Raw genomic sequence first — 18,326 nt, forward strand, 5'->3', positions numbered from 1 at the left:
GAAACAATGACACAGTCCTAAAGTCACACACATAGGTAATATGACTATATTGCAGCTTCTCCACTAACACTGGCAATATTGACATTCGTATAAATCATATACTGAGATACCTAACTGTTTTGCTTCAGTTCCCTATTTCCCAGTTGAAAATTAGCCTTTTAATCTTTGAACAGTTATCCGTTATCCACTGTGTGGCACTCACATACATAATGGGATGTGAGGAGTGATTAAAAAAAAGGCTGGGCTAAAGTTATTCAGCATGAGCTATCCAGAAGATCAAGAGAGCCACCTGCAGTCTGAAGCCAAGAAGACTCCAACAAAGGGTTATTTATTCCTTTATTCCCATTAATCACCTTCAGAGATTTCTGATTCCCAAGCCTATGCTTGCATCATGGCAAGCACATCACCCTTGTGACTAACAACCATTTGCAACTGAAGAACCAGTCTTGTTCATAAATGTGCCCTCTTGTGGCTGGTTCTGAAATCAGAGGAAGCCTAGTGTGCAGAAGGGAAGGGAAGGAACCCAATATTTGATTTTAAGTAAGTAAGAATGGCCCAATATACTTTTATCTCCCAAAACACTGTGTAAGTTTTATCTGTTCATGCCTGCAACCCAAATTATGCAATTTTATATTACTAAATTTAGAAGAAATAGTTTCATATGGGGATTCCTGAATATAAGTGAAAAGAATCATGAAAGTTTCTCTCATCTGGAAGCATCTGCTTGTTGCTAAGTATCTGACAGCTTTGCTGCAATATATTCAATGCTTTAATTGTCCTAAGTTTTAAGGAAAGTAATAACATAGTTGGACACAAACCCACTAAAATTCAGGGTTGCCGTCATAGAAATGGGTGAAGGGATAATTTTATACTGCGTTCCATTTTTTCAAATAAATAAAAACACAAATTATGTGAAATGACCAAAATGCAAGAAGAAAAAGAAGAAGAAAAGAAGTAGTTTCACTCACCCTCTAGAAACTGGCAATGGAACTTTGTCATTATGCACAGCTATTAAAGGCTTTTATATATCAATTACTACCTTTCCTGATCTACAGTACACAAAATTAATTTCTTCAGAGTATCACTATTCTTCACTAGCAGAATACACAACCTAAATTACAAGAGCCAAAAATTAACACAATCCTTTTTGTTCAATTGTTCAACTGGTTTAAGTACAGACTTAAACCAACATAAGTCTTTATGTTAGGTCTCTTTCAAGTCAACCAAACTGCTAGACATTATTTTTAAGCGACACTGTCAGCTAGCATTTGGCTACATCACTAATTTCTGTCAACATATTCCCGAAAAAATGGCCTAATAGAATTATTGACCTTCAAAGATGAGTTTAAATACATCAAGAACTCTTCTGACACAACATTTCACAAGGTGTGACATTTCACAAGGTCATTAGTTAAAAGGATAAAGAATACTGTAGCCTGTAAAGTCATAATGTTGCCTTTATTAAATCATGCACAATTAAAATTAATAAGGTCAAACATAATTCAGGTCCCCATCACCTTCCCCACTAGAATTATTTAAACTGTATTAAAATATGATACTTCCCCAATAAAACAATCAATTTTAAAGTTTTCAATAAAATATCAGCCTGATCAACTCCATGACACAAGCTGTTGTTGGATTCACAATGCAATCCTGCACACAGTATCATGTAATCATGGAAACTACCAAGGGTCATGTAGACCAAACTCCTGCAAAGCAGGAATCACAACTAGACAGTATTCTGAATAGAAATATTTAATTGGCTTACTGATCATCTTCAGGCAGCTGAAGGTTCACAGCTATGGACCTCCAGTTGCTACTGGACTCAAGTCTCATCAGCCTAGGCAGCATGGCTGGTAGTTAGAGCTAACAGGAGCTAACATGTGAAGCAGTATTGAACAGCAGGTGCAATGAAGCTGTATCTTAGTGTACTTCTAACAGACCCAGATAATTGCTACTTTTAAGCCTCTACTCTTTTTCAGAAACCAAAAAAATACAATAGTCAGAACTATGTCTAAGAACGGAAACCTGCTTTGTGAATATGCATCAAGCTTATTCCATAAGTCTTGTGACTTAGCCAATCTCAATTATTAAGAACTATGCGTCAGATAGCAATTATTGAAAGATTGATAAGTTAAACAGAAACCACTTAACAGTCAATTTTGCCTGCCCTATTGTCACCAACACATTTTGAACATTTAAATCCATTCCTGTTAATTATAAGGTTGGTTTCATTCAATTATATCATATTCTAAATCCAAAGAGAATAGCTCCAGAAGCACACACACCCTTGGTCATTTGCATTCTTCCAGAAAGGTAAACTGTTCAGTTATCTGCTGAGACAAAGCAGATCTTTCCTCCTTTCAGAGTCACTCCCACAGTGATAGGTGATTGTATGTATGATGTAATTGCCTTCCTACCAGAAAAAAATAAGTATATACCAGAAAATGAAATATTTTTTATTAAAAATAAATTATAAACATACTAAATAGGTTCTCACCAACTTATAATAAAATGATCTTAAGTGTATAAAAAAAAATTGTTTAAAAAGCCCTAAAATATCAACCACTAGTCACACTGGATATATGTATACCCTGTCACTGAAGCCATCGCTTTCCAGTATTACGCCTTGTCATTTGGAAGCAAGGTTTACCCATGTGTCACCATCCCAGTTGTTCCAGTTTCTTATCCAGAAGCAAGCCAGTTGTACAGGGGAAGTGCCATAAATCTTGTCATACCCTAACCCTATGGTTCCAGGGGTCTGCAACCCGCGGCTCCAGAGCCGCATGTGGCTCTTTTACACCTTTGCCGCGGCTCCGGGGCGGATACTAGCAAGGGGAGGAGGAGCATTGTGCGCCCCGACACTCCCCACTGTGGCGGGCGCTGTACTGGCTGTGACGTCGCATGGGGGCGGCGCGTGCGTTAGTCACACACCGTCCCGACGTCACCTTCCCGCCCGCTGTCAGATCGCGGCTCCGGAGATATATTTGTTTTAAATGTCACAATGGTTTTGCGGCTCCCAGTTTTTTTTCCTTCGGAAACGGGTCCAAGTGGCTCTTTTTGTCTAAAGATTGCAGACCCCTGTTCCAAAGGTTGCTGTTCATTAGGTGCATCAGAAAAGGCTGAGGAAAGTAAGTCTGGTCTCCATCTGACAATCAGCAATGGCCAAGCTATTGCCTCTTCTCCAATTTTCTCCTGTAATGCCACTCACCAAGTTCTTTAAATGGTTTGGCAGAATCAAAGGAAGTTTGTTCACACATTCAAAGAGTGTTTTATATGGAGGAAGGGTCTTAATTACCAACTACAGTGGAACCTTGGGTTACATACACTTCAGGTTACATATGCTTCAGGTTACAGACTCCGCTAACCCAGAAATAATACCTTGGGTTAAGAACTTTGCTTCAAGATGAGAACAGAAATCACGCGGCAGTGGTGCGGCGGCAGCGGGAGGCCCCATTAGCTAAAGTGGTGCTTCAGGTTAAGAACAGTTTCAGGTTAAGAATGCACCTCCAGAACGAATTAAGTATGTAACCAGAGGTACCACTGTACTACTCAGTGGCGTAGCGTGGGGGGTGCAGGGGGGGCCGGCCGCACCGGGCGCAACATCTGGGGGGGGGCGCGCTCGCGCTCGCACTCGCAGCTCTCTGCCCCTACCTGGCTCACTCACTCTCTCTCACTGCAGTGCTGGCTGTGCGAATCCGATCCGAGCCGCCGGGTCGCCGCCCACTGTGGAGGGGAGGGTGCCAGGCGTGCGGTGCGGTGCGGAGAGAGAGCGCGGGACTATCTGGGGGAGGGACAGTGCAGCGGGGGGGTGCAAATTACTTGCCTTGCCCCGGGTTAGGGGGCGCAAATTACTTGCCTTGCCCCGGGTGCTGACAACCCACGCTACGCCACTGGTACTACTCTCTTCACCAACAAAAGAAACAGCAACCTATTACAGGCAGAGATAATTTTAGGCACATCCAATTGGCACAGAGATGCGTGGGTACTTTTGGACCCAGAAGGCGGCAAAACAGAGCAAGATGGGGCGTGTTTATACACACTCTGCTGATGCACGCAGGTCCAGCAACAGAACTCCCATGCAAAATGGTCACCCCCAGTGCTGAAACTAGAAGGTCTTACAGAAGCAATGCTATATGGTATGGAGTCTGCTGTTCAAAACAGACAGAAAACTCCAAACTCCTTCAATGTGTCTAACACAATTCTTCAGAACTTTCCCTTTTTATTTTACTTATTTCCTGAGTAATTGGGATTCTGCCCCCTCCCCTTATGATTTCATACTTGAAACAAAGTTTATCAAATGAGGTACATCCCTTCTGCTTCTACCAGTGCTCATGTCAATTCTTTCTGCTATTGTTTCTAAAAGTGTCCTGTATGTATCTGACTTAAGTGTTTCCATAATTTGCCAATCATAATATTTTACCATGAGTTCCACATCAAAGTAAACAACTTCTGTGCATGCATACTAGAAAAGGCTTTTCTGGCAAAAAGAAAAAGTGAACATCAGATATCTGCAAAAGTTCAATCGACGAGATGAAGGTAACCCCTGCATATTACTTTAATTTGCAATCACATTTGTAATGAGTTTATAAATATAAAATGAAAATTTGCAAATGAACTGAAGTCTACACTGTGTTCCCACACTTGTAACTGTATTAAAAAGGTGCAAGGATTTTCCACTTTTCACTGAATGGGAAGCCTGGGAAGCCTGAACAGGAAGCTAAAATTCAGTTTGTTTCTCTCTCTCTCTCTCTTTCACACACACACACACACACAAAGCCACACACCCCTAGCTGACAGTTAAGCAAGCAAAGATTAAATAAAATCAATAAAAGAATTAAGAGTGCTTAACTCTATACTTCAGGTTACATAAGCTGTATAGACAAACATGTGTTCTCACACACTAGTGAGCTGCTCTCCCCTCCCCCTAACATTATTTTTATTTTTATTCTTGGTTTTTTAAAGCCCAAAAGTCATTAAAAAAAATTGCGATGAGGATTCAAATGCTATGATTCTAATTCCCCCCATCATTCAGCTGAAAGGTGACACACAGTTAAAAATAAATTTCACATATTTGTCAGTCAAGACCTTCTTTATAATCTTGCATTCATCTATATTAGTGCAGATTCATAAAGAAAACAGCAGAAGTTTACGGTCCCCCTTGATAGGGAAAAAAAACAACAACAGATATTTCCACTTCACTGTACAGAACACAAGGAAAATACATCAATGTATTTGTCTGAACCGAGTTTCAGACTTTTCAAGATGCAACATTACAAATAATGGTAGCTATCAATCTTGACATCACAAAAACGTGCCTTTGGAACAACTAAACCCATGGCAGCTATATCTAGTTTCCAAACTTGCTGACCGCCCTAAGATACAAGTCAAGGCTTCTGGCATCATTTAGTTCCGCTTCTCTATTCACCAAGCTATAAATGTACCTTCAAATAAGTCAAATAAGTCAGTTGAAGGCAATATAAAATTCTGTCTGCTGAATTTATTTAAGAGGTACATAGTTCTTGTAGACATAGTCACATGAATACACAGGTTTAGGAATGATAATGAAATTTAACACTCAGGTTACCACTCCCAACATGGTATATTATAACAAAATTATTAAGTCTGTAGGTAAGCAACATTTTGTTTATAATAACTATTTAAAAATTCTTGTTTTGTGGTAGTTAATGAACAACATTTGAAAGTCAATGAGTAATGGTAAATTAGTAACATAGCCAAATTAAAAGTGGCTAATAAAAAGGTTATAGATGTAGTAAAGGCAGATGTGAACATTCAGGGTAATCCTTCCTGGTTTTCCAGCAATACCATATCACAGCTTGAAATCTGACAGACAACATCTGCTGCGATCAAAACTGTGGTAAAAATAATTTTAGCAGCATTTTTACTGTTGCAGGTTGCTGTTTTTAATATTTCACTGCAATTCCACTGCTAAAACGCTTTCATCGTGGCCATCAGTTTATTAGACCTGTTAGTGCTCAACCTCTTGTCACTTCCTTAACTATTACCAACCATAAATCTCACCCAGCTGAAATACTTCTTCTGGGTTAACTTTAATGTATGGTTATCATTTAATCCCTCATAATATAGCCAACAAATCAGACCTCAAGGATTTGATGATGTCTCCATTTACATTTTCAACAGGGATAAGTATAAGGCGATTTGGATATAACATAGGAAAAGGGGGAGAGAAGAGAACTAGACAGGAAGGGGGGGGGGAACTAAGCCTAAATTAGAGTTTGATATATTACTATTGCATTCAGTAGAGATCTCTTAACTGAATTTGACTGGAGAAGCAATGCTGCAACAAACCTGACAACACTTGACAGTTATTTGCCTTAGCCATGTAGAGGAAATTCATGTCTAGCATACCCCAGGAGCACAATTACTATGCTGTTATGCAATTTACACAAAAATATGCCTTGTGTCCAAAGGCTAGAATAAGCAAATTTGAAATCATTGTACTTCATATCTTATGATACTCACTAAAAGCTTATTAAAACCTATTTCTGGTGTCTGTTTATCACCCAGGAAACCCAATTTGGATCTACATGAGAAGAGACTGAAAGGCCTCTATCAGGAAATATGAAAATAAAGGCTTCACTCCAAGTATTTTAACCGTATTGCAACTGCAGAATTCTATAATGCTCTATTTGAGAATTATACACATAAATTAATCCTCACCTTTAAAGGTAAAGGTAAAGGTACCCCTGCCCGTACGGGCCAGTCTTGACAGACTCTAGGGTTGTGCGCCCATCTCACTCAAAGAGGCCGGGGGCCAGCGCTGTCCGCAGACACTTCCAGGTCACGTGGCCAGCGTGACATTGCTGCTCTGGCGAGCCAGAGCCGCACACGGAAACACCGTTTACCTTCCCGCTAGTAAGCGGTCCCTATTTATCTACTTGCACCCGAGAGTGCTTTCGAACTGCTAGGTTGGCAGGCGCTGGGACCGAACAACGGGAGCGCACCCCGCCGCGGGGATTCGAACCGCCGACCTTTTGATCGGCAAGGCCTAGGCGCTGAGGCTTTAACCCACAGCACCACCCGCGTCCCAATCCTCACCTTTACATTCACTCAAACCCCAACATAGCCCTTTCTCCTCCAACAGATTCTATAAAACATTCCTGCCCCATAACCTTGGCTTTTCAAGCTCTACAACCCTTAGCAGTTGGAAAGTCTAGTTGGAATCTGTTTGTCTTGAGAGACAACCAAGTGTGCCTCTAGGAGTTAGGTCAAACTACTGGGTTAGCAGCACCAAAGCAGCTGGTTTTTCCCCCTGGGGGTACTCAAGGGTACCGGCACTGTTTTTGTTGTTCAAAAGTGTGGCACTTACTGTAACAACTTCATGGTGAGTACCAGCATGTATTTTTCCAGAAAAAAACACTGCATCAAACGTGACCTCTCCAGGGCGCAAGCCTGGGAAATGTGTAAGAAGGCCCTGGGCTGCCCAGACAGCAATATCCCCCTCTCAACCTTGCTGATGTGGTCCAAAGGAAAACAGAACAATACATGGGGAACTACTTAGCTAAAGGAGTTGTCCAAAGCACCATCCAGCCATCTTAGGGACTTTCTTTAGGATTTACTGCTTAGCCTTTTCTTCTCTTGGAGATGACTCACAAGGAAGTGGAGGCTTAAGATTAGTTTTCCTTCTCCCAGGTGGGCTACCTTCTCAGGTTGACAAGCCCCATCTGCCCCTCACTTCCCTCTAAAGAAGTGTTTCCCAAACAGGAGTCATATGACCCCCTGGGCCCCGCCAGGATATTCCAAGGTAAAAAATTGCATAAATGGGGGGCCACACCACGAGGCTAGGGGGCCACAGGGGGAAGTGAGAAGTGAAGGAAAAAACACTTTTTAAAATTAAAAAATCCTGATTGACAGGCTATCCGCTTGGCCAATCACAAGCAGGTAAAGGGGCAGCCCACCAGGGCCTAGCGCTCCTTTTTGCCACATGTATTTTCATGGAGCAGTCCTGGTTTGTTTGCAGCAGGAGAAGGCGATTTCTGAGGCTCACATTTAGACCAGCAGAGCCCATGATCCAGAACCCCAGGTCAGGTAAGTGCGGTAGTGAGGTGGCTATGGGTAGGGCTGAGTGAGCCAGAGCTGCTTGCTGCTGCCACCAGTGCTGGGCTGGGTGGCAGCCTGGGCCTGACTCCTCAAGGTACGGGGTACAATCCACCCCAGCGCCTAGCAGATCAGGCCTCCAGATGTTTCCCAACCTTTTGGGAACCTTCCCAACCTTGCAGAGCAACCACCCAGCTCTACAAGGAACAGGTTAAAATCTACCCCAGCACCACTCAAGCAGGGTCATTTGGTGCTGCTGACTTGCATCTAGTAAATAACTGTCTACTCAGAAGAAAGCCATGCTGAGTTCAGTGGGCCTTGCTACCAGGTAAGGGTGTGTGGGGCTATAGGCAGCCAGGGCTCCTCCAGATTACAAGATCGTTTTGGGTCAGGTCAGTGAGGACCACTTGCTTTTTAAAATTATTCCATATATCAGAACTTTCGGTGTGCCTTTTGGACTGAACTCCCCTTCCTTGGAGGTTTCTGGACTCTCCTTCCTTGGAGGATTCTAAGTAGAGGTTGGATGGCCACCTGTCATGGATGCTTTACCTGAGTTTCCTATGTTGCAGGGGGCTGCACTAGAAAGATGACCCTTGGGGTCCCTTCCAAATCTCTGATTCCATGTTTATCTGCTTCAACAATATTTCATTATGTTCCTATCATTTTATGTAACTGTATTTTGTATAAATTATAAAAAATATAAATAAAGCATGTTATGTTTACAAACAAAACATTTAAATATATACCTTTCTACCATTGGGGGGGCATAGGCTTAGCCAGGATTTTTGTTAGGGGGGCAGGCTTTTGTTAGGGGGGGCAGAACCTCAGGTGTGTATTGATTTGTATTGATTTTTAGTTATTTGAGATTCCCACCCACCCACCCACCTTTGGCTATGCCCATGGGGGGCACAGGAAGGAAACAAGGTTGGAAGGGGGCCACGGTCAGAAAAAGGTTGGGAAACTCTGCTCTAAAGCACAAGACACCACTTTCTTGAACACTGGACCTACTATTGGTCTCAACTGCTGGAGCCTGTCCTTGCATGAAAGGGAAGTTCCTAACTCACTGAGGGTTTGAGACACATTAGCTACTCTCACCTGGTTTAGCAGGTTATTTAGGGTTTTAGAGGAGTGGTAGTACCTCTGGTGGAGCAACATGTTGTGTTCCTTCTGGGGTAGTTTGTATCCCTTTGGTCTCCACCCTGCACTCAGCTCTCACCTGTGGCTCCCAGAAGCTGTCAGAATGCAACAGCAGCCACACCCTGGGAATAACTGCCTTTTCTTTCCCTTTGTCCTTTATGCTAGGACTCCCTTCCATAGCACAGGTGATTCATGTTTACTTCAGAATGCTTCCTCAAAACTCTGTTTACTCTGACTACATTACTCCGAACTTACACATATTCTGTACCTGTTACCCTACCTGCATCTCCTTCATTCTTTCCTGTTATCTTCCCCTTTTAAATGTAGACTGTATGAATCTTGGAATTATTGCCCAATGGTATTTATTTATTTATTTATTTATTTATTTATTGCTTATGTTACTTTTTAAAACACCATGCACACTGGTGGTATAACAATATTAAAAGCAAAAAATTACATATCTATTATTCACAGACTATTTAGGGGAAAAGAACGAAGTACCTACCTTTCATGTGTGTAGCAAAAGTGAGAGCCAGCTTTGCAAACAGATCTGGGTTTTCAAATTTTTCTTCTTTTGCTTTTATCCAAAAACAATTCTCTGTTATTTCCTGTGGTTCAACCTGAAATAAAATTTGTTAGGTGCTTAGTGACTGTGCAATCATCAGTTAAGTACAATGCATGACAATGACAAGATGTAAGCCACAAAATCGAACAGGAAATTTTTAGAAAGCAGTATTTCAACTTCGAACTTCTTCATCAAACAAAAGAGAAGTGGGAGTGTAAGCATAAAGAGATAAGTTTTCACAAAAATACTGCAACAGACTTGGAAAGAGTACGGAACTGGCACCTTCCGATGCTTTTTAATGAAGGTGAAAAAATTTATCTGAGCCCTTTCCTTTCACAAGTTTTCAGAAAGAAGACTGAACTTTTCCTGAGTAGGAAGAGGTTAACCTGTGCCCCACTAGGTGTTGTTGGACTACAACTTCAATCACTGATCACCGGTACTGGTGGCTAAGGCTGATAGTAAATGTAGTCCAACAACATATGGAGGGCACACTGAACAGTCCCGTCAAAAAGAGCTCATTGTGTTCCTATATTGTACAATAATTTTATGTGCAGATAAAATGAAGATCTATTCAAATGCATTTCTATGAACATATTGAATAAGGTAATAATACATGGTGTTTATACATCAGAACCCTAAGCCTGACAGAATGTTAAGAGTAATGTGTTATGCCATGCATTCCTAATGTATATAAACTTCAGAAAGGATTACCTTCAAAAGTGTCATTAGATTAAATTTCTGTCCTGAAGTTATATAAAATCATGCACATAAATATCAACATCCTCCGCCTCAGCTACTAGACTAGAATGAAAAGCAATAAACCTATTTATAAAAACAACCTGTATCAGTGAAGTGAACCTCACAATGGTGAACAAAGAAAGCATATAACTGTGCTTTGCAATAATCAAAGAAAATGTCCACATTTTATTTTAAAAGGGACAAAATATGTGGATATGGTTCTAAAAATAAAAAATAAAAAATGCAGCTGTCCTCCTTAAATAGACAAGACAGCCTATGTCAGGCTAAAAAGTTAACTACCTTCCTTTAGTACAGATATAATGAAAACTGTGTATGATGGCTTTGTAAAATGCTGCTATTGCTCCTGTAATTTTCACTCTTTAAATATATTCAGATGGAAAATGTCTAAGTCATACCAAAGTTCATAAATTTTGGAAACAATTTGTTTACAGAAATCAGTGCACTTGTACGTAAAAATGTGATCCTGGCCCCTAAACTACGGATTTTGCTTATTTTGTATAAAGGTAATGCAGATATGTAAACAGTTAATTGTACATATATCTACTTATTTGGAAATTGCTCAGAGCTGGAAGATGCTTCATGATACACATGGTTCAATAAAGTTATGTCCATTGCTATCGCGGATAGATAGATATATTCAAGTACCAAGGGTGATTATAATCCTTCTAATTACACATTTATTTGGGGGGTTATTAAGTATATGACATCACAGTCACACAGGTAGCAAATCCCCTTGAAATAAATTTTTATTTGTTTATGTCTATAAACAGGCAACACCTTTTTCTTTTTCCCCATTTCCTTCATTGCACAATGTAAGTTGTATAGGTTTTTTCAAAAGTATCTTATTGATATTCCGTTATGAATTAATTGCATAAATAAAAGTAGAGAAGAGAATAATAGCAACAATAACAGGAAGTCATTAGAGTACAGTGTCATCAAAAAGGGGGGGGGGGGCGCGAAATAGAACAGAAGCAATCCCAGTTGTGGTTCATTGGATGTAGGTGTCAGATTAAAGTGTCATTCCATCTGCAATGTTCTGTGTGATGCTGGTGGATGAAAGTCATGCTCAATAGTTTGTGCATATTAAATAAAAGGATAAAAGGTAAAGGTAAAGGGACCCCTGACCATTAGGCTAGTCGTGACCGACTCTGGAGTTGCGGCGCTCATCTCGCTTTATTGGCCGAGGGAGCCGGCATACAGCTTCCAGGTCATGTGGCCAGCATGACTAAGCTGCTTCTGGCGAACCAGAGCAGCGCACAGAAACACCATTTACCTTCCCGCTGGAGCGGTACCTATTTATCTACTTGCACTTTGACGTGGTTTTGAACTGCTAGGTTGGCAGGAGCAGGGACCGAGCAATGGGAGCTCACCCCGTCGCAGGGATTCGAACTGCCAAGCTTCTAATCGGCAAGTCCTAGGCTCTGTGGTTTAACCCACAGCGCCATTCGCGTCCCAATAAAAGGATACTATGTTGCATAGAAGTTTGTGTTTTCTTTCCAGTATGGTGCTCTCATTGTAAAGCTTGTCCATAAGTACAGTCCCTGGTCTGTGATAGCCAGGCTTCAAAGAGATTTGCATTAAGGGTCCTCCAATACCTGACAATTATTAATCTGGCAGCAGTTCACAAATAGATAATGAGATATTTATTAGGTATTTCTAAAGGGAAATAAGATAATAGTGCTATTTGGGGGTTTGATTAGACCATAAATTGTGTTTTTATATCCCATTTATAATTTTATAATTGTATTCATTTCATTTTTATTTTTGTTTGACTTTACTATCAAAAGCTCTTTGTGATAAGCTTATATTATTTTGTTGTTAATTCTTGTTTTTATCTTCAAGTGCATTGTGATATTGTTGTTCAATAATAATATTTTTAATTAAGTTATGTTTCCACAGGTATGCACAGCACTTCCTACAGCTATCACTACTCGTAAGAAAAAGTGTCCCAAATCCCTTCATATTACTCCATCCTACAAATGAGTTTTAAAGGTTAACAAATTGCGACTATTGAAAATTTATCAGCCCTAAAGTTAGAAAGATTTTAAATTCTAGAATTCTTATGTTCAAAACAAAATTCCTGCCATTCTTTCCTTTAAAGATCATAAAAGTGGTGAAAATATTGGTGAAATTAAATTTATATACCTTTGCCCAGTTGATTCTCTTCATAGACACTTCAGGGTTGTACTTCTTCTTCTGTTTCATTCCAAAAGGCAGTGCTGGTGCAGCTCCTATAGGTGGAATCCCTCCAAAAGGAGGAGGAGGTGGTGGTGGTCCACCAAACATAGGTGGAGGTGGAGGTGGTATAGACCCTCCAGGCAAAGGAGGTGGTGGAGGTGGAATACCACCAGGAAGTGGTGGTGGTGGTGGAGGAGGAGGTGGTGCTGCAGAGGCTAAACCACCTGGAAGAGGAGGTGGTGGTGGTGGTGGCGGAGGTGGTACTCCTGCAGGAAGTGAGCCACTTGAAGACACAGGAGCCTGCAAAATAAGCATGTTTTAGATCTGAGGGTTGAAAAAGGGAACAGAGAAAATGCTGGCCACACAAGAGACACCAGAGGCATCAAGTAAATTCTCATGTAAATGACAACCTGCATATTACGAGAACCAGAACATTTTCCATGTTTCCCAGATTGCTCATGTAAGCAAGGTTGTTCCAACTATATTCTATTCTACATTGCTGAAGGATTTCACAGAGATGAAACCCATAATGGAAAAGAATGTGGTCTTTACCAAGGGGGGATGGAATCATTTTCAAATCAGTATGAGTCATTTAACAGAAATGGGTTATATTTTTGGCACTACATTAGTAAGCGCCATATGCAACTTTTTAAAGAGTTTCTTCATATTAAAATAGATCAAGAGAATTAATGAAGTGACATTTGAAAACAAGAAAAAAAGGTCCATTAACAAAATACTTTCCAAGGGCTTAAGATATTTTTATCTGTGTGGTATTCATAGAACTGTTAAAAAGGAAGCCAAATGGCTGAAACCGAATTATCATCTTAAGGTTCCCATATTCAAATATTCACTACCTCGGAAAATCCATCTTCAAAATGATGTTAACTGTGCAGGCTGAGAAATTAGGAAGAGGATCTGGCTCTTGGCTGTAATGCTTAAAAATGTTCACTTCTACTGACAAGATAACACCAGGGAAGTTTATTATCTGTTCTAATATAAGCTTTCAGCAATACCATTTGAGTGAGGCCTTGGTCAAAATACCACATAATATGGTACCACTAGGATAAAAAGTCATAAATTAGAAATCTACTCTCCAGACTTCTCCGTCTAGAATAAACTTCACTAGAGCAAGTGATTTTCTACCAGCAGACTCCAAATAGCTGAACTTTCAAACTTTTATTTTTCAACTGTTCCTTTAAAAGAAAAGACAGTCTGTCCTATGATTCTACCCTCTTATCTCTAAATAGCGATATGATTTCTATAACTGGTATACCTTCGGTGTCCCTGTGTACTGTGTACACACAGTACCCAGCTGACACTAAATGTTAACCAACAGTGGCACAGAGACAATTCTGCTTCGTAAGCATTTGAGCTCATTAATATGACCAACAAAATTTCTCCATACCACCAACTGTATTTAAAGTGCCCAAAAGAAGTTATCTTCTGTAATATCCTCTCAGTGCAAGTGAATCAAACATAAATTTTCATTTACAGTTTGCATTATATGCCTTAAGCAACACTCATTTCCAGAGAAGTTACACTAAGCTTTCTAACCAACAAGCACATTAAAAGAATAAAACAAACATCATCGCAAAACCAAAATGCACATAAGAGTGTTGGAAGTTGCTTACAGAATATCTTCAAATATGGAAGAGTCTTGTGTTTCCAAGATGATCCAGTGTTCATGTTTTAATGCCACAGATGTGACTATTGCTTACAGAGCAATCAGAAAGGGCCATAAAATTCAATAAAGAAGCATATTTGTACATGATTTCTTCTTTCAGCCAAAGTGATTCAGGGTCGTATCAGAGCTAAAGTGCATCCTCCTCCCCAATTTATTTAAATAGAGTAGTGGTTAAGGTGTTGGACTAACATAGATTCACATCCACACTCACCCATGAAGCTTACTTAGTGGGTTACTTTGGGTAGTTACTCATTCTTTCAGCCTAACCTATCTCACAGTATTGCTGTAAGAACAGAAGGGGTGGGGGGAGGTAGCATGTATGCTGCCTTGAGATCATTAGGTAAATTTTGTAAGATGACCAGTCAGTGATGCTCCTGCTCACACATAGACCAGTAGAAGGAACCAGTCACACTGTCTGATTTGAAACAATGATGCAATATTTCTCCTGCCATCTATCTTTAGCCCACTGCTAGTAATTTCCCCTTAATATTTTAAAAGTTAATTCCATACTTCCCTAAAGTAGAACACATTTTGAAAACATGTAAAATCCATCTTGTTATATTACCTGGGTTTGTAACTGCTGGATGTGAGTTTCAAGTTCTTTGATTTTCTCTTCTCGTTTTTGAAGCTCAGCTTGTGCCTCCTGTCGAGCTGAGAATTCTTCATCAAACTGCAATGATCACCAACATAGAAGCAGTCATCCATCTTTGTCCAAACATAATGCTTTAACTTTCACAAGGGTGTTATATAGATTGAGTAAAATAATAGAAGCCTGCTAGGCTTCCTAGACTAGCCAAATATTTTTTCTCCATTTTTCCTGGGCTTAAAGTATTCACACCAATGAATATCTAGAGTCAGCTTCTCACACATTCCTGTCAACTTGCAGGTACACAAGACTCAATATCTTAGGCATTTTCATTAGACTCTGCATAATCTTAAGGACCTGCTTTTAAAACTTAATATTATGCATATAAATGCTGTAATATTTAAAATACTAAAAGGGCAGATTTACTTCAGTCCACTTCCTCCAAAAACATTTGACAGATTTACCTCAGTCCTCTTCCCACTGAAACATTTTGGTCATAATCAAAAAGACTAGAAGTGCAGAGGAATCTTATCACTTGCTATAGAATGTCCATTCCCACAGAACTTGCTGGGAGCAGCAGTTGAGGCCCTGGCGCAGAATGGCAGAGCTTGTTTCCCTTTTCAGGCTTTGGTGTCATGGAAGGGGGCACTTCTGGTTCCTTCTGGCACACCAACAGATAGCTGCTCACTTGCAAGTCTCACCAATAGGTGAGCTGGAGGATGTGGCTGGGGAGCAGATCTGAGTAAGAACTTATTCCTTCTGGTTCGCTCGATCAGCCACACCAGGACTCATCCAGTTAGTCAGTGGTGGATTTCCTACCTTCCCTGTCTTATTTCTATGGTTTGCAGGCTACCTAAAGGTGAGCAGGTAAACCCTGGATGGATCTTGTTATGGATTTTATCAGTGGCTATATTCAGGGCCAGGGAGAAATTTTCCCTGAAGACAAATTGGGCCTGTCTGCTGGTTTCATCTACCTCATAGCAATTGCCACAAACTTGCAGGCAGAAATGCATTGGGTTGCATCCTTAGGCCAGGTGGGTGGAGGGTGGGCCCCATTGGCCCTGCAGTTGTGGGGTATCCCCTTAAGGGAACCTGGGGACACTTCTTGTACAGATTCCCAGCTCAGGGGTTAACAGGCCTTATCACCTCCACTGAGTGATCTTAGTGGTCCACTAAGAGGCACTGCACAACACAGGGTGACTCTTAACTTGGTCAACTCTATACTTAACCAGCAGTTTGGCTGGTTGATTTCAGTATATATACACCCAATACCTATGCCAAACCATCTGACACCTGTAACCAATAAAACTGTGGCCTTTTCAGTCCCAATATTGTTACCCCATGTACTTTGTTGATGTTATTATTCCAACCCCTGCCACTGGCTCCACTCTGCCTGGGCCTACAATGTGAAAACTTTATGACCACACAGGAAACGGACTATGGTATGGGGAAAACAGATCTAAATTTACTTCCTCCCAACCTGGTACTGTAATGGGGTGGGGGTGTCACTTCAACTGTGTTCAGTTAAATAAACAATACATGTACAAACTTCCACAGCCTTTTGTTTACATCTGTATTTGAACAGCAGACAATCTTCTAGATAATCCTAGGCAGAACTGAGTGAGAGTATGAATGCATGTGTTTGTCATGTACACAAACAAAACAAATAGAACGTTGTTATACTTGTTTAGTTAATGTCATTTTCTTTCCATCATAAGGTAGGTTGTTCTGCTAGTATGAAAATCTAAAGCTTTTATGTAATGCAAATATGCTTTGCAATTAAAAGAAGTAAATTTTCTTATAGGCTATCTTTAAAATTAGTTAAATTTGATTTTCGTAGATTTTCATTTGAAAAGTGGAAGTCTAAATACAAAAAAAAATGGTGTGTTAGTGTTTTTTTCAAGTTCTGTAGCTTTCAAGGGTGATGTACCATTATTCAAATTTACCTAATCTGCTCAGCTGTAGGAGGCACCAGTATATAATAATGGTTTCAATGGAAGAAGCATTCCCAGCATGAGTAAGTGAGGACTTTAAAACTCAACAAACTTTGAAAGGAATACTGAAGCACATGTTTCCAATAAATAATAATAATAATGAAATTTGATCAATTTATTTTAGAAAACATGTTGAACTGGATGGTAGCTAATACATGCACAGTATCTTGAAAAGTGTTAATCCCTTTTCAATATGCTTATTTCTCTAGAACAGCAGATTTTTCAAATGCTTTATTCAAGATAAAGATGAATTAATAGAGAAGACTGCTGCCAGAAATATAGAGAGAAATAAAAAGACTGAGTTTGTGGCAAAATAGCCTATGGCATGATAAATTACCTCTACAAAATTTGCCATAGTACATGAACCTTTTTCAGGTTATGTGTAACATTCTAGCAGTCAAATATATTGATCCCAAAAAAGCAGTATCTCTAAAAGATTTGTAGGCAGAACTTCTACAGAAGAGAGTTGAACTGATTGACTTAGCAAACTTTAACCACTCCTCTCCCCGCAAAAAAACCCCCACAAACACATACCCCCAACATAGAATATTAACCTAGTGAAATCAGAATGCAGTAGATGAATGGTTTTACACTGCTCTTTTTCAAGATGTCCCCTAAATAAACTACTGTTGAACCTGCCCTTTCAACCTCCCTATGGGCTTATAGGGAATGATTCCATATAGCTAACACAGTACACATGGTTGGCACAGCAAGGCAGCCAATAGGAGGCAAGTTAAAATTGCTTTGTTCAAAATGCAAAACTATCCTTCCTGGCCCTTCAGCATAGGAATAGCTCGAATTCCTCCATTTGATCAAAACTGACCAAGAAAAACAGGGTTTTTCCATCTGCTTATTAGACAAATTCAAACTGTGATGTGGGTCTGTTGCCAGGTCCATTACATTTTGATCACAGTCAACCATGTCAGCGCTAGTCAGGAGAAATAGGCTACTTCATCCAGGGAGAAACCGGGGGGTTGGTCTGGGTGTTGCATCAGTATGCGGATGATACCCAGCTCTACCTCTCTTTTAAATCAGAACCAGTGAGGGCAGTGAATGTCCAGTGTGAGATTCTGAAGGTGGTTAGAGGATGGATGGCAGCTACCGGACTGAGGTTGAATCCTGACAAGACAGAGGTAAGGAGAAAAAAAAACCTCTTTCAAATAGCAAGAAAGTTTACAGACTAACCTCCACAACCACTGCAATGTTAGCATAACATAAACATAAAACATCAGCATCCAGGGGAATGAAAAATTATGCATGCATACCACTTACATAATATAGTTTGATTAATTAGAAAACAACATAAAAGAAAAAAATAGAAGATGGACATATGTACAATCAACA

The 18,326-nt window shown here is 40.2% G+C and overlaps 1 protein-coding gene across 1 annotated transcript in view; it reads right to left on the bottom strand.

Annotated features, from left to right (window-relative positions):
• Positions 1-18,326, bottom strand: part of DIAPH2 (diaphanous related formin 2) — a 334,973-nt gene that overhangs the window by 235,674 nt on the left and 80,973 nt on the right. The window contains exons 15-17 of the mRNA XM_083422248.1: positions 14,968-15,072; positions 12,686-13,018; positions 9,722-9,836 (exon numbers count right to left, since the gene is read on the bottom strand). Coding sequence (XP_083278374.1) covers positions 9,722-9,836; positions 12,686-13,018; positions 14,968-15,072 — 553 coding nt within the window. The remainder of the gene's footprint in view (positions 1-9,721; positions 9,837-12,685; positions 13,019-14,967; positions 15,073-18,326) is intronic.

This window comes from Podarcis tiliguerta, assembly GCF_965153285.1.
Source record: "Podarcis tiliguerta genome assembly, chromosome: Z".
Taxonomy (NCBI): domain Eukaryota; kingdom Metazoa; phylum Chordata; class Lepidosauria; order Squamata; family Lacertidae; genus Podarcis; species Podarcis tiliguerta.